General features: G+C 44.9%; 1 protein-coding gene across 3 annotated transcripts in view; it reads left to right on the forward strand.

Annotated features, from left to right (window-relative positions):
• wdr33 (WD repeat domain 33) overlaps window positions 1-19,618 on the forward strand; it is a 141,319-nt gene that overhangs the window by 99,649 nt on the left and 22,052 nt on the right. For all 3 annotated transcript variants that reach the window (XM_038816089.1, XM_038816090.1, XM_038816091.1), the window contains 9 exons: window positions 1,793-1,919; window positions 4,215-4,369; window positions 5,373-5,451; window positions 5,778-5,888; window positions 12,133-12,230; window positions 12,666-12,752; window positions 13,294-13,433; window positions 14,223-14,375; window positions 16,043-16,837. In XM_038816089.1, the coding sequence (XP_038672017.1) occupies window positions 1,793-1,919; window positions 4,215-4,369; window positions 5,373-5,451; window positions 5,778-5,888; window positions 12,133-12,230; window positions 12,666-12,752; window positions 13,294-13,433; window positions 14,223-14,375; window positions 16,043-16,837 (1,745 nt within the window). The remainder of the gene's footprint in view (window positions 1-1,792; window positions 1,920-4,214; window positions 4,370-5,372; window positions 5,452-5,777; window positions 5,889-12,132; window positions 12,231-12,665; window positions 12,753-13,293; window positions 13,434-14,222; window positions 14,376-16,042; window positions 16,838-19,618) is intronic.

A 19,618-nucleotide genomic window follows, 5' to 3' on the forward strand; every position in this document is an offset into this window, starting at 1 on the left:
TTTTTTTCTCTCTGTCAAGGCCACACTTTATAGAGTCTTTTCCAGCCAGTGAACATTCCCCCCCGCTCCCCCCACCTCCTACACCTGGAAAGGCCTCCTGGGCCTGATCGCTGGCAGTGACCTCTGGCACCAAGAACCCTGCTGTTGCCACCCTGGCAGTGCCCATGCTAGCCTGGCAGTGCTGCCGGGCTGGTAGTACCAAGGTTCCCACATTGCAGAGGAAGTGCCAGGGTGCCACCCTGCTCTGTTCCCGATCACTCTGGGGGGGGGGGTTCTAATGGCCTGGGTGAGGCCCCCCCCCCCCCCCCCCCCCCCCCCCCCCCCCCCAGGTGCCATTATGCCTGGTCCATGTTTGTGGCAACCAGTACTAAACGGTGTCCTGGCGAGGTCCTCTAGACGCGGCCGTTAGATCCCGGCCCTGGGAGAATCCTGCAAACGCATATTTAAATAAGCCTGAAGGATCATTTAGTTGTGCTGATCCTGATCACGCCCAGTGAGGTCCAGAGCACGACGTCTCGTGAGAATCTGGCAAAGCGTTTTGAGCATCGTAAATCTCTCCAGAGACTTCTCGCGAGATTCAACGGCCTCGTCCCACCACCAAGTCGGGCACCACGAGGCCATCAAATCCCACTCTTAGAGTCTTCCCTTATGCTAATAGTTCAATTAAACAAAGTGTTGACTATTACAAGTTACATACTTTAATTTCTTACACCTGTGTGTGTGTGTGAGCAAGATAGAAGGAATCCACTTTTGTTGTGTGCACTGTTTCACCAGTACAAACCTGACATGAAGTTAATTTTTTTTTTGAAAAAGAAACCTTCAATTTTCATTCCATTGAAACACAGTAACTGCTGGCACACTATACTGGTGTTGAACTGAAGAGGTTAATAATGCAGTGACCTGCTCTTGTGAATGGCTAATTGACTAAGATCAAAGCAAAAATACTAAACTAAATTCCTACAAATGCCTACATACTTTTTCAGTAGGTAATCCTTGCCATCGAGGTAGAGAATAAGCCTGCTTTTTGTGTCAGTTGGTAAAACATGAGCTTGGCACACTGTAATCATGTTAAATCATTTGTGGTTTGTGATACTGTCATTTATTTCAAATTGCACCACAGAAACATTATCTAACTAGTTTCAATCACCTAAAATTTCACTAATTCAAACTTGGTTAAAAACTAATGCTTGTCACACGTTCGCCCCGTGTCTGCGTGGGTCGCACCCCCACAACCCAAAAAGATGTGCAGTGTAGGTGGATTGGCCATGCTAAATTGCCCCTTAATTGGGGGGGGGGGGGGAGAAAGAATTAAGTACTCTAAAAAAAAATTTTAAACAAATCCCTGTTGATTTACTACGAGACCAACTCTATTTTTAAAAACATTAAAACAAGGAATTTTACAATCTAACATGAGCAGCTCCCACACAGAAGACCTAAATTAATCATTATCTTGGAACTGTTCCTCTCCTCCACAAAGCCTTGCAGCTCTTGTCCCCCCCTCCGCTTTGGTAAAGTCACAGTTTCATTAACCCCTCACTAACCCATGTGCCTCACTTCTCCAGCCACATTTTTAATTGAGTGCATTCCTTCCATAAAGGGGCTGCCAATGCTTAATTGGTGGGGTTGAAGGAGGTTGCTGACGTGCATTCGAGGGTAGCTGAGTGGCATAGGAAAGTTGGTTAATATCTGATCAAGTGGTGGGCATGTGTGTTTGAAAGCACAATTTAATGATGGGAATAGTGCAGTGCATTTTGCTTTGAATAATGTTCAGTTGTGTTTGTACTCCCACTAGGACATGGTGCTGATGTGAAATGTGTAGACTGGCATCCTACCAAGGGGTTGGTTGTGTCAGGAAGTAAGGACAGCCAACAACCAATCAAATTCTGGGATCCTAAGACGGGTCAGAGTCTTGCAACACTGTAAGTGATGGTTTCAATGTGGATAATAACTATTGTAGTGTCAGAATAGTTTCTGATTTAGTGAAACAAATGGGATCAGCTTAATTAAAATATTAGCAGGAAGGAAGTGGTTTTATCAAGGCTGAGCAGGAATTTCAAGTTCTGGAGTCTCAGCCAACAAAATGTATTGCAAAGCCAGAAAATTGCCAATTCTGCTTGTGTGTTATATATCATTTAGTTCTGCCCCAATGGTGTCTGCAGCCCGTGCCCTATTGATCAGTTTTTACTAAATCAAATCTCGATACTGTAATTCTCAATCCAAAAAAAAGGTCCATTTTAAATTGGCTTATGGAATGGACGCTTGGATGGGCCTCCAAAGCAGCAACCTTCCTCTTTCCCTGCATCCCTGGAACTCTGAGGAACATACAGTGTGGACCCAGTGAGGTACAATACCTAATGCAATAGGAGAGCTGGGGCCCTAGAACCTCATGCTACCCAAGGTGGATTAGAGGAACTGGGGTTTTGTTGAAGGCATGGTGCCTGGGGGAGGGGGCAAACCCTTCCAGATAGTACTAGATCCACGGCAGGCAAAGGGGCTGTATGTAGAAGAACAGGAATGCAGAAAAGATGAAGCCTGATGTTGAATCAATGGAACCCAGCAATTAATGTGCTGCTAGTGGAGCCAACGAGGGAACCTGCAGACCTTTATTACCTACAGCTGAGGAAGCTTCCAGAAGAAAGAATATAATGGAAGACAAGCTTTTAAGATCCAATGTCTTAAAAGGGGGAAGAATAGTAAACACGGTTGTGCTGAATAAACTGGGTTCTGCAACTGCATCTAATTATGGTGAGATGAAGAACATCAAATGGCACAGGCATCCAGCGATGGAAAGCTTTAGTCATGGAAAGAGACTTGAGGTGTTACTACTATAGCTACTAAAGCAGCAGAAGGTCAAGATCAGATTTCATCAAGTTTTTAAATGACAAAGGGAATTCGCTCATGTGAAAAAGATATTTCCTGCAGTCCCAGATTCAGTTCAGAGTTTATTAACCTGGAATTTTCAGAGTGAGGAGTGATCTTAGGAGAAATGTCCTGATGTAACTAGTTGCAGGAGCTCGGAATGACTGGGACCATTGTATCTATCAAGGGAGAATTTAGATAAACATATGAATCAGTGGAAGAAACAGGGGGCACAATTCTCCCAAAAGGGAACAAAGTTCCCGAGCGAGTGTGTTTAGCCACGTGTTTCCTGGCACTCGCAGTGCTGAGAAACGCATGGCTATTCAACATGACTCACGTTGTATAAGGTGCCTCAACGAGGGAACACACAACCCTGTTTTGTATAACAGGGAGCTCCGCTCGCTGGAACTCCCCAGCGTAGCGAGAGATCGGAACGCCATTTTTTAAATGCCGCCCTGATCTCCAGTCCCCAGACCGATCCTCGACCTCCCTCTTCACCCCCCCCCCCAAAACTATGGGAGGGTCCCCATCCCCCCCCCCCCACCCGCAGGGCACCCCTGGCCCGATTGCGCGCATGCAAAAAATGCCAACTTGGTACCTTTGCAGTAGCCATGCCAGCTGGCAGTGCCACCTGGCAGTTTGGCAGTGCCAGGCCGGCACCCAGATGGCATTGCCAATGTGTCAAGCTGGCATTGCCAGTGTCCCCAGGTGGCAATAGCAGTGCCAGGGCACCATCCTGTTCAAAGAGTATGCAGCTAGCGTTGCGAGCCGGGTAGGTCATGCAAGCCGGTAGATCATGGGAGCGGGAACCCCTGGCTTTTATCGGCCCCGCTGCGCTGTGGCGAGCCGCTTTCCCAGCTCAGCATGGCCATTGGCTCCGCTCAGGGTTTTGGGGAATAGAGCTGTCGCAGATGGGGTTTGGCCTCCTTTTGTTTTTTTAATTTAGAGTATCCAATTCTTTTTCTTCCTAATTGAGGTTCAACTTAGCGTGGCCAATTCACGTACCCTGCACATCTTTGGATTGTAGGGGTGAAACCCACGCAGACATGGGGCGAATGTGCAAACTCCACATGGAAAGTGACCCGGGGCCGGGTTCGAACCTGGGTCCTCGGCGCAGTGAGGCAGCTGTGCTAGCCACTCTATCACCATGCTGCCCTTTGGCCTTCTTTTCTGCTATAAATGTGGTCCTCTTTGAGAGGAATTTGCAGCTATTAAAAATCTTAAATTTTGAATTGCTTTGCTAGTGTGATAGCCAATAATTTGGCATGATGTTTAGATTCAGTGTACTTTGCAATGTTAAATCGGCGTCACGTTTCAGTAATTCATGCCCTTGTGATTGTGACCCCTCTCCCCAGTCATGCCCACAAAAATACAGTGATGGAAGTGAAGTGGAATCAGAATGGAAACTGGCTTCTCACAGCATCACGTGATCACCTCTGCAAAATGTTTGACATCCGTAATTTGAAGGAGGAGCTGCAAGTGTTTAGAGGCCACAAAAAAGAGGCTACAGGTCAGTAACCTTTGCCTTTACCAATATTTCAGAGCAGTAAATGAACATTTTAGTTCTGCAACCACAAACTAGCTGTCCAGCCAACTGAGCTAAACCAGACCCCATGTGGGTGGGTGGGGAGGGGTAGACAACTGGTTCGTGATGTAGAACAAGGTCAGCAGCATGGGTTCAATTCCAGTACCAACTGAGGTTATTCATGAAGGGCCCTGCCTTCTCAACCTTGCTCCTCGCCTGAGGTGTGGTGAATCACGGGTTAAATCACCACCACCAGTCAGCTCCCCCTCAAAGGGGGAAGCAGCCTATGGCCATCTGGGACTTGGGCGACTTTAGCTTTTTCCTTTACGAGTGACAACACAAAAAGCAGAAAGCCGCACCAAATTACTAATAATACAGATATTGGAGCACATTAAAGATGGAATAAAATAATAAGAAGTTAAACTGTTCCCTTTAGAACACATTTCTTACAGATTCTAAACTTCCCTTCTGATGACATGTGACATGTTCGGAGAAATGATTCCCTTGATTGATGTCACACTGTTTAACTTCATGAGCAGCCTGACTTAAAGTCAAGCAGCTAAGTCAGTGGTTTCATGCCAAAATAGGCCTGCACGTCAAAAGTATTAATGTTGAGACAATTGCTATCTATTCGCAAGTAGCATATCACTAGGAATTATGAATTTGTCCACTTCAATCTGCAGGAAGGGAAACTGCCAAATCGGGAAACAAAATTTGATCCAATTAATTTGATAAGTACCAGCTGTTTCTCATCCAAAGTGAAGATGGGTCTGCTCAGATCTATCCAGTGGCCTGACAAAGATCTCTTTTAAAGATTGAGCTAGTTGAAATCAGTTTTTATCCTATATATGTAAAGGGGAAAACTAAATAAAAATCACCCAAATTGTTGCAGTAGGTTTAGGCTTGTGTAGTAGATCAGCTGCATTATAGCATAAAGCGATTTCGGTCTGTGTCCTTTCTTTGACTCGTACCCTCTCACTGTTCACAGCTGTGGCTTGGCACCCAGTACATGAAGGGCTGTTTGCTAGTGGGGGATCTGATGGCTCGTTGCTGTTCTGGCACGTGGGGTGAGTAAAATCTGTAAATGTGGTGTGCGCAGAGGGCACATAGCATGCCAAACAAATTCACTTTGATTGTTTTCCTGTCCTTTTGACCTTTCTCAGTGGAAAATGAGGCCCATGTGTAACTTGTCTAGGCGGGCCTGAAAATACTTTAACCAATTTTATGTCAATTAAGATGCACAACTTTCAAAATGTCTTCAGTCCACATTGTGTGCTAGAGTTCATGAGAGCCTTGATGAGACAAGTATTTTCTTTTGTAATGCCATGCTGATCTTGCCCATGCTCTGCTTGTATTTTGAACATGTTTGGTCAAACTCAGTTTCTGCTTGCAGTGTGGAGAAGGAGGTTGGAGGAATGGAAATGGCTCACGAAGGAATGATCTGGAGCCTGGCATGGCACCCCCTTGGGCACATACTTTGTTCAGGATCTAATGACCACACCAGGTATGACCTTAATTAGAAAAGAGAGAATTTTTACAAATACCTAGGGAACTGAATGGAACTTACAGAGTAATAGTGTACCATACCTTCAGAGCTGGAGCTCTGTTTCTGATGAACAGCTTCCCCTACACAGGAGTTACCAAAATAAGCAGAAGGATGAATTTAATTCCTTTTCCTATGGTTTTAATTAAGCAGTCTTTACTATAGATGCTATGTTGACTCTGTGCAGTCAACAGATTTGTGGCAACAAATATAACTCCATGGAAAATGGAAGAAGAGAAACCTTGGGGAAGTTACAGACCTGTTAGCCTGGCGTCAGTTGTAGGGAAATGCAAGAACCTTATCAAAACGGAAGTAATAACCAAATATTTAGAAAATAATGCTAAGATTGGGCAGAGTTGATATGGATTTCTGAAAGGGAAATCATGTTTACCAAACCTGTTGAGAGTATTTTGAAAGTGTAACCAGCAGAATAAATAAAGTGGGTCCAGTGGATGTGAAAACTTTTGATAAAGTCCCGAACAAGAAGTTAGCAAACAGAGTAAGACAAGGCTGGATGACCTCGACTTTGATGATAGGAGTGTCAAAGGTAAAACAGATGAGTTAAGGGCGATTGTGATATAATAGCTTTCACAGAGACATGTTTGAGTGAGGGGCAGGATTGGCAGCACAACATCCCGGGATACAGAATCTTCAGGCAATGCAGAGGAGGGGGTAACAGAGCATTGCATTATTAGTTAAGGAGACAGTTTCTGCAGTGAGGAGAGATGATACCTTGGGAGGGGGCATCAAATGAAGCTTTGTGGGTAGAGCTTAGGAATAAAAAAAAGGGACAGCTACGTTGCTAAGTGTTTATTATAGACTCCCAGATAATCAGCGGGAAATTGAGGCGCAAATATGTGTGCAATTCTTGAAGGGGTGTATAAATAATAAGAGGGTAATTAAATTAGGTGATTTCAACTTTCCCCACATTAATTGGGATAGCCATCAGGTTAAGGGCTTAGATGGAGTAGAGTTCTTAAAATGTATACAGGAGAACCTTTTAGCTCAATATGTAGAGGATCCAACAAGGGATGGTGCAGTGCCGGATCTAATTCTGGGGAATTAACCCGTTCAGATGGTTGATGTGTTGGAGGAGCATTTTAGTGATAGCGACCACAACATGGTTCAATTTAAATTTGTTCTGGACAAAGAAATAGACAAGTTGCGAAAAAAGATTTTGGATTGGGGGAGAGTAGATTTTAACAAAATAAGGCAGGATCTGGCCATGGTATACTGGAAAGAGTTACCTGTGGGGAAATCTACAGGAGAGCAGTGGGGGGCATTCAAAGATGAAATGGGGAGGGTGCAGGCTCAATATGTTTCCTCTAGGGTAATAGGAAGTAACAAACCCAGAGAACCATGGATGACTTGAGATATTCAGGATACAATGAGAAGGAAAAGAGAGGCTTTTAACAAGTATATGGGGAGCAAACCTGGAGAGGCATTAGTGGAATACAGAAAGTGCAGGATGGAGCTTAAATCAGTTAGGAGAGTAAAGAAGGTATATGAGAAAGCTCAGGCTGGTAAAAGTAGGGAAAATCCAAAGATATTCTACCAGTATATCAATGGGAAGAGGATAACCAGGGAAAGAGCAGGGCCCATTAGGGACCAAGGGGGAAATCTGTGGGTGAAGCCAGAGGACATTGATAGGGTGTTGAACAAATATTTCACACCTGTCTTTACCCAAGAGAATGAGGAGTTAGCTATGGAACTCGGGGAGAGATTATTAATTTCTTTATCAAATTGTGGAGTGACAAGGTATTGGAGGTATTGGCGGGCTTAAAAGTGAACGGCTGAATTGTGTCCAGGGGAGGTGAGGGAGGAGACTGCCTGGGCTCTGACCCAAATTTTTAATTCCTCTCTGGCCATGGGGGAGGTGCCAGAGGACTGGAGAACATCCAATGTGGTCCCACTATTTAAGAAAGGTTGTAGACTGGTTTAGCTCTGCGATCTAGACAGCTGGTTTGTGATGCAGAACAAGGCCAGCAGCACGGGTTCAATTCACGTACCAGCTGAGAATTCTGAATTCTCCCTCAATGTACCCGAATAGGCGGCGGAATGTGGCGACTAGGGGCTTTTCACAGTGACTTCATTGCAGTGTTAATGTAAGCCTACTTGTGACAATGAAGATTATATTTTCTTTTATATATGGAGAGACAAGCCAGGGAACTACAGACCTGTGAGTCTCACGTCAGTGGTTGGAAAACTACTTGGAGAGGCAAGATTTGATCAGGGAAAGTCAGCATGGCTTTGTCAAGAGGGAGGTCATGCCTAATAAATTTGATTGAATTTTTTGAGCATGTAACCAAGTGTGTAGATGAGGGTAGTGCAGTTGATGTAGTTTACATGGATTTCAGCAAAGATCTTGACCAGGTCAAAGATTTATTAAGAAGGCAGATGTACATGGGATACAGAGTGATTTGATAAGGTGGATTCATAATTGGCTTTGCGGTAGGAGGCAGAGGGTGATGACAGACGGCTGCTTTAGTGTCTGGAAGCCAGGGACCAGTGGCGTACAACGGGGATCTGTGCTGGGTCCCCTATTGTTTGTAATTTATATAAATAACATAGATGACTGTGGGTGAGTAGGATCAGTAAGTTTGCAGATGAGACAAAGATTGACCGGGTGGTTAACAATGAGGTTGAGGTACAAGAAGATCTCGATGGGATGATCAAATGGGTGGATAAATGGCAGATGGAATTTAACCCTGAAAAGTGTGAGGTGATACACTGTGGAAGGAGTAATTTGACAAGGAAGTATACTATGAAATGTCTGACACTGGGAAGTTCCAAAGAACATGGGGACCTTGGCGTGTTTGTCCATAGACGTCTGAAGGCAGAAGGACAGGTTAATAGGGTGGTGAAAAGGAGTGGGACATTCGCTTTTATCAATCGAGACATAGATTACAAAAGCAGGGAGGTCATGATGGAGCTGCATAGAGCTTTGGTGAGGCCACAGCTGGAGTACTGTGGGCAATTCTGGTTGCCACAATTAGGACGGATGTGCTGTAGAGGGGGGTGCAGAGAAGATTCACCAGAATGTTGCCTGGAATGGAACATTTAAGTTGTGAAGAGAGATTGGGTAGGCTTGGGTTGTTTTCTCTGGAGCAGAGAAGACTGAGGGGTGACTAGATTGAGGTGTATAAGATTATGAGGGGCATGGACAGGATGGATAGGGAGCAGCTATTCCCCTTCGTTGAAGAGTCAGTTACGAGGGGACACGAGTTCAAAGTGAGGGGTGGGAGGTTTAGAGGGGATTTGAGGAAAACCCTTTTTACCCAGAGAGTGGTGACTGTCTGGAATGCACTGCCTGGGAGGGTAGTAGAGGTGGGATGCCTCACATCCTTTAAAAAGCACCTGGATAAGTACTTGGCATGCCATAACACTCAAGGCTATGGGCCAAGTGCTGACAAAAATGAAATGAAAAGTGAAATGAAAATCGCTTATTGTTACAAGTCGGCTTCAAATGAAGTTACTGTGAAAAGCCCCTAGTCGCCACATTCCGGCGCCTGTTCGGGGAGGCTGTTACGGACAAGTGGATTTAGGTGGGCAGGCAGGGCCTTTCATGCGAGTCGATGCAGACTTGATGGGCTTAAAGGCCGCTTCTGCACTGTAGTACTCTGTGATTCGGGAGGGGGGGAGTACACTGGTGTATATTGAGAACTGGTTAATGAGAGAAAACTGAGTAGGGATAACGGGGTCATTTTCAAATTGGCAGACCATGACTAATGGGGCACTGCAAGGAGCCCTAGCTATTCACAATCTATATCAGTGATTTGGACGCGAGGACTGAATTCAATGGGCAGGATTTTCCTGTCGACAGGACCTTCCGGTCCCTCCAAGGTTGACCCCCCACCGTGGCGGGTTCCCGGCAGCGGGGCAGGCAAGCCATGCAAAAGCCCATAGCCTTTGGCGGGACTGGAAAATCTCGGCGATGGCCAATGGCCCACCTCATCAGCTGTAGGAAAACCCACCGCAGTGGGGGAGCTGGAAAACCCCAGCCAGTATTTCCAAATTTGAAAATGACACAATGCTAGGTGGATGCGTGAGTTATGAGGGGAATGCAAAGATGCTTTACAGGAATTTAGAGAGATTGAGTGATTGAGCTTGGATTTGGCAGATGGAATACAATGTGGATTAATGTGAGGTCATCCATTTTGGTTGGAAAAACAAAAATATGACGTATTTCTTAAATGGTAAGAGGCTTGATAGTGTCGAACTTCAAAGGATGTCACTGCAAGTGCGTCTAGCAAGCAATAAAAGGCAAATAGTAGGTTGACCTTTATTACAAGAAGATTTTAGTATTGGCGAAAAAATTCCTTACTGCAATTATATAGAGCAGGAGTGGGCAAACTTTTCCGTGCAAGGGCCACATTCGGAAATTCACAATTTTAAAGGGCCGCATAGTATATTAAGTAAAATAATTAATATTTAAAATAGCCAAAATAAAAGGTTTTAAAGAAAAAAAAAGCAATTAATTTTTATTAATTAATATTTTAAAGTAGAAACTTCACATGAAACGCATGTTGTGCCGGGCAATGATCACCCTACTCAAGTCAACTTATCCACCCTATACCAGTAACCCAACAGCCTTAAATTAACCTTAAAATTAAAAAAAAAATTAAAAATTTAAAAAAACATTTTTTTTTTTTTTTAATGACTTGATCTTGGTGGGCCGCATAAAGACCTTTGGCGTAGTTTGCCCACCCCTGATATAGAGCCTTGGTGAGACCACATTTGGAGTATTGGGTGCAGGTTTGGTCATCTTCCCGAAGAAAAGATATGCTTCCACAGAGGGAGTGCAGCAAATGTTCTTTTTTAAATTCATTCATGGGATGGGGTTGTTACTGGCATGTAGTGCCCATCCTTAATTGCCCTTGAGAAAGTGGTGGTGGGCTTCCTTCTTGAACCGCTGCAGTCCATGTGGTGTAGGTACACTGCTGTGCTGTTTCGGACTGCGTTCCAGGCTTTTGATCTAGCGGCAGTGAAAGAACAACTATGTAATTCCAGATCAGGATGGTGAGTGGCTTGGGGCGTAATTTCCAGGTGGTGGTGTTCCCTTGTGTCTACTATCCTTGTCCTTCTAGATGGTAGCGGTCGTGGGTTTGGAAGGTTAGGGTTAATGAGCGTGGATGAGTACCTGGAGTGCATCCTTTAGATGTTACACACTGCTACACTAAACTAATTCCTGGGATTAAGGGATTGTCCCTTGAGAAAAGATTAAATAAACTGAGCCTTTATTCTCTAGAGTTTGGAAGAATGAGAGGTGATCTCATTCAAACTTACAGAAGGCTCAACAGACTGGATGCAGACAGGGGGCAGGATTCTCCCATCCTCCAGCCACGTATCTCGACCGTGCAGCATTCGTCATTGTTTTCCCATGCCTAGTAGCCCACGAGGCAGGCAAACCGAGTTCTCATGACTGTTTGCAAAGCTAGTTTTCCTAGCTAGCATCAAGCATAGATGAAATGGATACTCTCCCATTCTTCCAGCTTGCCATAATCAGATTGGAAAGATCTGCAGGCTGCTGATCGGCCTGCTTGGCTACGTTATGAACGCACCGTCTTGAGCATCAAGTCCTGGAGTGGGGCTTGAACCTGAATCTCCTGGCTCAGAGCCTGGCACACTACCCACTGTGCCGCAAAATCTCCCTCAGCATATGCCTACCAGCTGTTTCATTCCATTATGCATTTCTCCCTCACTTGTTCACACATAGGAGAGCAGATTTCAATCCTGGAAACTATTGGGGATAAAAGTTTAGGGCACCAAAGGAGCCCTAGGTTGGCATGAAGCACTTACTCATAAAGGAACTGTGCCCTGTGTTCTGTCCTAGTTTGGCTAACTTGAATGTGGTGGTCAACCCATGTTCGAGCAATAAGAATGCCCATGACCTCATTAAGTGTTCTTTTAAAAAAAAATTTTTTTTAGAGTACTCAATTTTTTCCAATTAAGGGACAATTTAGCATGGCCAATCCACCTACCCTGCACATCTTTGTGTTGTGGTGGCGAAACCCACGCAAACATGGGGGGAATGTGCAAACTTCACACGGACAGGGACCTTGAGCCGGGATCAAACCTGGGACCTTGGCGCCGTGAAACTGCAATGCTAACCACTGCACCACCATTCTGCCCCTCATTAAGTGTTCTTAATACTATAAAGCCAGCCGAGCAGTATGTTAAATTACATGCAACCTGTCATTGGCAGCAAATTCTGGACAAGAAACAGACCTGGCGACAAAATGAGGGATCGCTACAATCTCAACCTGCTTCCAGGGATGTCAGATGAAGCAGTTGGAGAGTATGGTAAGAATAGAATAAGCAGTATCTGAATATGTTAAAAACTATTTTGCAGTGTTGTAAATAGTGGAAGACACCAGACTATCCATTCACTGCAGTAAATTAAATACGTTTCTGCTAAGATGTACAAACCAACAGAAAGCATTGTACGTTGTACAGAATATAATGCAGCATGATCATGGGTTGTAATGAGATTGCAAATCTTGTTAATGTATAGTATAATCTGCGATAATGTAACAGAAATATCTCTCGCAATAAATAGTTCCATGTGTGGTGAGAATGTGAGTCAGTCAGCTACTGACCTGGCATTTGACCAACACGGGAGCTGTTTACTGCCTCGTGCTTCCTGTAAAAGGAAATAAACATTTAAGCACAATATTTCATAAAGATGGAACTCCCTGAACACACCCTAAACTTTTATTTACATTTGGAATTCCACAGATGACATTGAACCAAACAGCCTATCGAGTATTCCTGGGATGGGCATTCCAGAGCAACTGAAGCAGGCCTTGGAGCTAGAACAGGCCAGTAAGTGGATTACAAAGAATTTTATACTTTCAATAAGATTTAGCCTGCTCTGCATGAATCTGTGTTTTGACCAACTGAACACATGGACAGCCCTGCATGGTCATTCTGTTAAATTTGTCACATAGTCGATTGTTGCTGCCATTGAGTCCTCAATTCATACATACTGTCGTCTTAATATTCAAATAGCAGTCCCAATGGGGCAGTACCTCAGCAGGAAGTTAGTCCCTTCAGGCGAACAAAGGAAAATAATTGGCAAGATGTAGGGGAGGGAAAAGATAAATATTTGGTGCATTAAAACAGCCTATTAAAACTCAGCAAAGAAGTCCCACTGTTTATCTAGCACAGCACAGATTACTAATTATATTGTTTGCACAAGGTAAAAACAACCATTTATTGGGTATTGCTAGGCGTCAGCATGCCAACAATTCTTTCAGGCTTTAGCTGCACTTACAATCTTTCGACCTGTTAAAACGAGTCGCACTAAAAATGTCTAAAATCTGCTGCTTAGTTTTGTAGCCTTCTAAAGCATGATTGTTTACAGACAAAGAAGAGGTGAATGAGGTGGAGATGGCGATCCCAGGATTGGATTGGGGCATGGATGAGATGATGTTAAAGGATCAGAAGAAAGTGATACAGAAGAAAGTGCCCTATGCAAAGCCAATTCCGACGCAGTTTCAACAGGTCAGCTAGATCTAGTATGATTCACCCGTGTCTACACCATTGTAAAATTGTCCTGCTTTAAATTCAGGAAATGCGTAACACAGCATATGATATACACTGAACCTGAAGGATCTGTGAAGAAAAAAAAACAGTATTAACATTTCATGTTGATGATCTTTCTTTAGAAAAAGTCTAGTAGTTGAGTAGCCCATTGCCTTTCATTATGTAGACCCTTGCATGAAGAGGTTGGCTGTTTGGAAAAGGGAATGGATGCTGCCTCTGCTTCCAGAATCTTATTCCTAATTGCTAACTGTGGGAGAGGGAGGGTTTAACGGGTAAGATGGAAAGTATGCAGGGTTCAGAGCTTTTCGTTGTTTATTCTTTCATGGGATGTGAGCATCAGATGATTGTTAATTGTTCTGGGTCTAGAGTCACATGTCGGCCAGACGGGGTAAGGATGACAGATTTCCCTGCCTTAATGATTTTTACAACAGTCAACATCACTGAGACTAGCTTTAGATTCCAGATTTATTGATTGAATTTAAACAACAGCAGGGATTTGAACCCATTTTCCCAAGGGCCTGTGCCTCTGGATTTACTAGTCCAGTGACATTACCACTATGCCACCATAGCCCCTGCTTGATTAACCCCATGATATGGTATGTATTAAACGTACACCATCCACTGTAAAGAACTTTCAGTGAAGTGAGATGTTAGGAATTTGAAGCGACAGAAACGTGGGAAGCTGTTGGAATTTGAAGTTGGGCAAAAACTGTGAAATATTATGTCATCTCCACCATCTGTCTGCAGGCATGGTCCCAAAACAAGGTTCTCACAATCCCTGTTGAGGAGCCAAAGATTGAGAGGACAGAAGAGAGGAAACAAGATGAAAAGAAGAAATCTCAAGCAGAAATCGAGCAGGAGATGGCCGCTCTACAGTATACCAATCCTCTGCTTTTAGAGGTTAGAGAAGACTTTCATTTTCTCAGTCCTTATAACCTGGGCATATCTAGCTTGTTGTCAGTGGCTCTTGAGAAGCTTATTTTTGGTTATTAGCTTTCAGACATCTTCTTTAACATGAACCGAAATGCAAACTAAATTGTTGGAATCTTTTACTGCTGATCTTTAGATCCAAAGAACGAAGCAAATGTTTAAAAGTGATGGGTGAATCAAGAGGGTTGTCGCATTGAAAAGGCAACATGTTGCCGCATGTGCAGGTTAGGTGTGGGAATATATCAGTACATTTTATGGTCTCAGTCGACCAGCGAGCACAGACGCCTTTTTAATGCAGTGGAAAATCAGAGGAAATATTGCACTGAGTTACTTGTGCGTGCAGTTCCCAGCAGAGCAAATCACTTTTCTGTAAATCCTTCGTCTCATTACTTCTGAAAACAACAGCTCTACTGTTTTGTTTTAGTCTCAGGCTGCAGGGGAAACATAATGCTGAAGATGCAGGCTCAGCCATTGCAAAGAATCATCACAGAATCATAGAATTTACAGTGAAGAAGCAGGCCATTCGGCCCATCAGGTCTGCACCAGCCCTTGGAAAGAGCACCCTATTTAAGCCCACAGCTTCACCCTATCCCAGTAACCCCACCTAACCTTTTTTGCACACTAAGGACAATTTATTACGCCCAATTCACCTAACCTGCACATCTTTGAACTGTGGGAGAAAACCGGAACACCCGTAGGAAACCCATGCAGACATGGGGAGAACGTGCAAACTCCACACAGACAGTGATCCAAGCCGGGAATCGAACCTGGGACCCTGGAGCTGTGAAGCAACTGTGCTAACCACTGTGCTACCGTGATGCCCTATTGAGTATGCAAGGGTTTACTACCCAGCAACCAAAGTGACCACGCATTGAGGACATCACAGCTGAGCCCTGCTCTTCTCACAGCTGGACACTCCCAGTGGATATCACTGGGTAGCTGTTGTGGTGATCTCTGAAGGGTGATCACACTGGCTTTGAGGCCAGTTTTTTCTCTCTGTCTTTGTTGAGAAGGGCTAATTCAGCAGAGACACAATTGAACTGGACTTTGTGATTTGTATGTCTCAACTCACTGCCACTATTCCTTTGCCGAGCTGCATTCCTTGCTTTCCTGCCATTGTTCCTTGTGTGTTTCCATCATAAAAGTTTTGGTAGTCAAAACAGTACATATTAAGTTAAAAGCAAGTTACTGCGGATGCTGGAATCTGAAACAAAAATACTTGACAATCTCGAGCAGGTCTGACAGCATCTGTGGAGAGAAAAGGGAGCTAACGTTTCACATCCGGATGACTCTTTGTCAGAGATTTGACAAAGAGTCATCCAGTCTCGAAACATTAGCTCCCTTCTCTCTCCACAGATGCTGTCAGACCTGCTGAGATTGTCCATCATTTTCGGTTTTTGTAGCACATAATGTGATTGGGATCAGGAACAGAACATTAGCATTACTTGAGACTTCTATCAATGCCGCATAGCCTCGTTTTAAAAAAAAAGTATTTGATGCCCTACATTACCCAATTCCTAAAGATAGCCTTGTCAGACTGAAGTGTGGACGCAGTTTCTTCTCTAGTTTCCGATAAGTTTCCAAATTGGAAGAGGCAAGATTTTTTACATTTTGTCTGTTTTGTTCCTTCCATACAGCAACTTAAGATCGAAAGGATGGCACAGAAACAGGCAGAACAAGTGCAGCAGCAGCAACAACAGCAGCAGCAACAAGGAGCTCCTTTACCTCCACAGTCCTTCCCAGGGCAAGGATTTATCTCACAACCTCCACAAGGATTTCAACAGCCACATGCACCTCAGCCGATGCAGATGAATATGCCACACGGACATTCAGGACCCCAAGGCAATTTCAGACCTCCAGCACCTCCAGGACAAATGGGTCTTCAAGTTCCCCCACTCATGCAGGGTCCTGTGGTGTCCCAAGGATTAATGGGCCCCCAGGCACACGCAGGGCCACAAGGAATTCATGGTCCAGGAGGTCCTCCAGGACCTCAAGGACATCCAGGGCCACATGCTGCACCGGGTTTTCCAGGCCCCCAAAATCATCCTGGACCTCAAGGACAGCAAGGACCACATGTTCAACAAGGTTTAGGACCTCAAGGTCATTCGGGGTCACAAGGACATCCAGGGCCCCAGGGAATGCAGGGGCCAACGGGTCCAAGAGGGATGCAAGGTCCTCCAATGCAGGGACCTCCCCAGGGAATGCAGGGACCTCCCCAGGGAATGCAAGGCCCTCCACAGGGAATGCAAGGACATCCCCAGGGCATGCAAGGACCATCAGGACCTCAAGGGCCTCAGGGTGCACCGGGAGGGCCACCACATCCTCAGCCGGGTAATGCAAACGCACAAGGGCCGCCACATCAAGCCCCTTCCTTTCAGCAACCAGCCAAGCCATCACTGTTGGGCGATGGACCTAGAATGCCATTCAACCAGGTAGGTCGTCCTGTATTTATTAGATTGTACACTTGAGTATTGTGCTAAATATATCGATCTATAGTACAACATTGAACATGTAAGGAGGCCTTTTGGTTTTAACTGAATATTTGAAAACTGGTACTGATTCAGAAAAAGAGCAGATAACATTCACAATTACATTGGTTTGGCCAACAGTGCCTCCCGACCATCGTTGATACCCGTCCCACTTTTCCAGTTTTCCACTGCTAATGTTCAGGCATATTAACACCTGGAATGGCAAACGTCAGCAGCCCCAAGGAGAGGAAGGTGGGGGAGCATCCATCCTAGCAGTAAGGTGCAGGCTAGATAGAAGAACATGCCTTAGTGAGGCAATCAGACCAACGATGAGAATTGAAAATCTGTGAATTAAGGGGGCCCACTGGTAACATGCTCGCCACATGTGTGTTTCTGAATAATTTGTTGCGCCATGCAGAATGGAATTTACTTTGAATACACCCGATGTTCGGATATTAACATCTAAGCAAAAAATATTCTAGGGCATGGTGCTTCACTTGCAAGCTTCCATATTATTTTTGAGTGTCCAAACATCATATAAGACTAAAGAATAAAAGATTTTCATTTATGTGGCACATGTCTCTGCGAAACATCTCAAAAGTGCTTCACCTGCAAGAACCTTTTGCCGTGTGTTTACCCATTTTTCTCAAAGAAATGTGCCACAAACAGTAAGTAAAGTCGCCATATGGCCATAGGCTGCTTTCCCCTTTTGAGGGGAAAAGCTGACTGGTGGTGATTGAGAAGGTGGGGCCTTCATGAATAAACACAGTCGATATGGGAATTGAACCTGCGCTGTTGGCTTCTCACTGTGTCCTGAACCAGCTGTCCAGCAAACTGAGCTAAACCTGCTCCCATTGGCACTGTGGAGAGCAACAGATGTTGAGGGTAACGGAAGATATTACATTTGTTAATAATCTTTATTAGTGTCACAAGTAGGCTTACATTAACACCGCATTGAAGTTACTGTGAAAATCCCTGAGTCGCCACACTCCGGCGCCTGTTCGGGTACACTGAGGGAGAATTTAGAATGTCCAAATCACCTAACAGCACATCGTTCAGGACTTGTGGGAGGAAACCGGAGCACCCGGAGGAAACCCACAAGACATGGGGCGAACATGCAGAATCCGCACAGACAGTGTCCCAAGCGGGACTCGGACCCAGGACCCTGGCGCTCTGAAGCAACAGTGCTAACCACTGTTCTACCGTGTACTCAGCCACTACAGAAATTGAATCCGCGCTAATGCTTCACATTGCATCACAAACTAGCTGTTCAGTCAACTGAGCTAAACCAGCAACGACCCTACAAACAGGAGTGATATGAATGATCTGTTAATCCCTTGCATAAAAGACAGGGAGAATTCTTTGTTCTTCTGTGATTAACCTCCACTGAGGCACAGGCTAATTTCTGATCAAGGACTGCTGCTTTTAACAAAGCTGCAATCCTTCAGTATTGCAAGCCTAGATTTTGATTCTGCAGGAGGGCTTGAAACCACAGCTCTCTGGCCCAGAGACGAGAGTGCTATCTCACGTACTCTACTGTTGGGAGCATGCTAATACCCTCTGAAATGCAGTTGGGCAGATGGATATCCTGTAACCCTTTCTCAGTTACTTTTGAGTGCTGGATGCATTTTGTACCCAACTCTGTCCGGAGATTAAGTTCGAGCAAGTACATACACATGCTGTGTAAGGTGTGGGGAAGGTGTGGGGAAGAGTTCTAGCTGTGTAAGGTGTGGACAGAGTTCTAGCTGTGTAAGGTGTGGGGCAGAGTTCTAGCTGTGTACGGTGTGGGGAAGAGTTCTAGCTGTGTAAGGTGTTGGGGAGAGTTCTAGCTGTGTACGGTGTGGGGGAGAGTTCTAGCTGTGTACGGTGTGGGGCAGAGTTCTAGCTGTGTAAGGTGTGGACAGAGTTCTAGCTGTGTACAGTGTGGGGAGAGTACTTACACGTGCCATGGAATGAATGGATTGTTGAGTCTTAATGCAGTTTATTGTGCCATGCAGCACTGTTTCATTCTGTACACGCTTTTTGGAGACACTTTTTCCTACAGTGCCATGTGGCTGTTATGGCCTTAGCCCAATTGGTAGCAGTTTTACCTCTGAGCCAGAAGGCTCGGTCCCAATCAAGATTTGAGTATATAATCCAAGTTGACCATTCACTGCAAACCTGAGGGAGTGCTATATTGCCCGAGATCAACTGTTAAACTAAAATCTGTTCTGTTTAGTTCAGGTGATTGTTATGGATGTCATGATGCTATTTGAAGAGGAGCGGGGCTTGGAGGGAGTTCGGGGATCGTTTAGGGGGCCTCAGAAAATGGTGCCCCGGTCTCGCTACAATGGGGAGCTCCGGCGAGCGGAGATCCCCGGCGAGCGGAGATCCCCAATGAACAAAATGAGGTTATATGCGATCTTGGCAGTGCGTTCCCTGTTCAGGCCCCTTATTCAACGCATGTTGCGTTGAATAGCCATGTGTTTCTCAGCACCGTGAGTGCCGGGAAGCACATGGCTAAACGCACCCACTCAGGGACTTTGTCCCTTTTGGGAAAATCGCGCCTATTGTGTACAAAATGGCTGCTGCGATGTCTGCATAATGGCTACTGCTCTTCAGGAAGATTGTGGCATGTGAAGTGCTTTGGGGGATGCAATGAGGCTATTGTTTAAATGTAAATCTGTTTCATAATTGGGAACTATAAAATTAGAGCCAGACAACTACGTTCAGATTTGATTGGGAATATCTGAATTTATCCTCAAA

This window comes from Scyliorhinus canicula, chromosome 13 (assembly GCF_902713615.1).
Source record: "Scyliorhinus canicula chromosome 13, sScyCan1.1, whole genome shotgun sequence".
Lineage (NCBI taxonomy): Eukaryota > Metazoa > Chordata > Chondrichthyes > Carcharhiniformes > Scyliorhinidae > Scyliorhinus > Scyliorhinus canicula.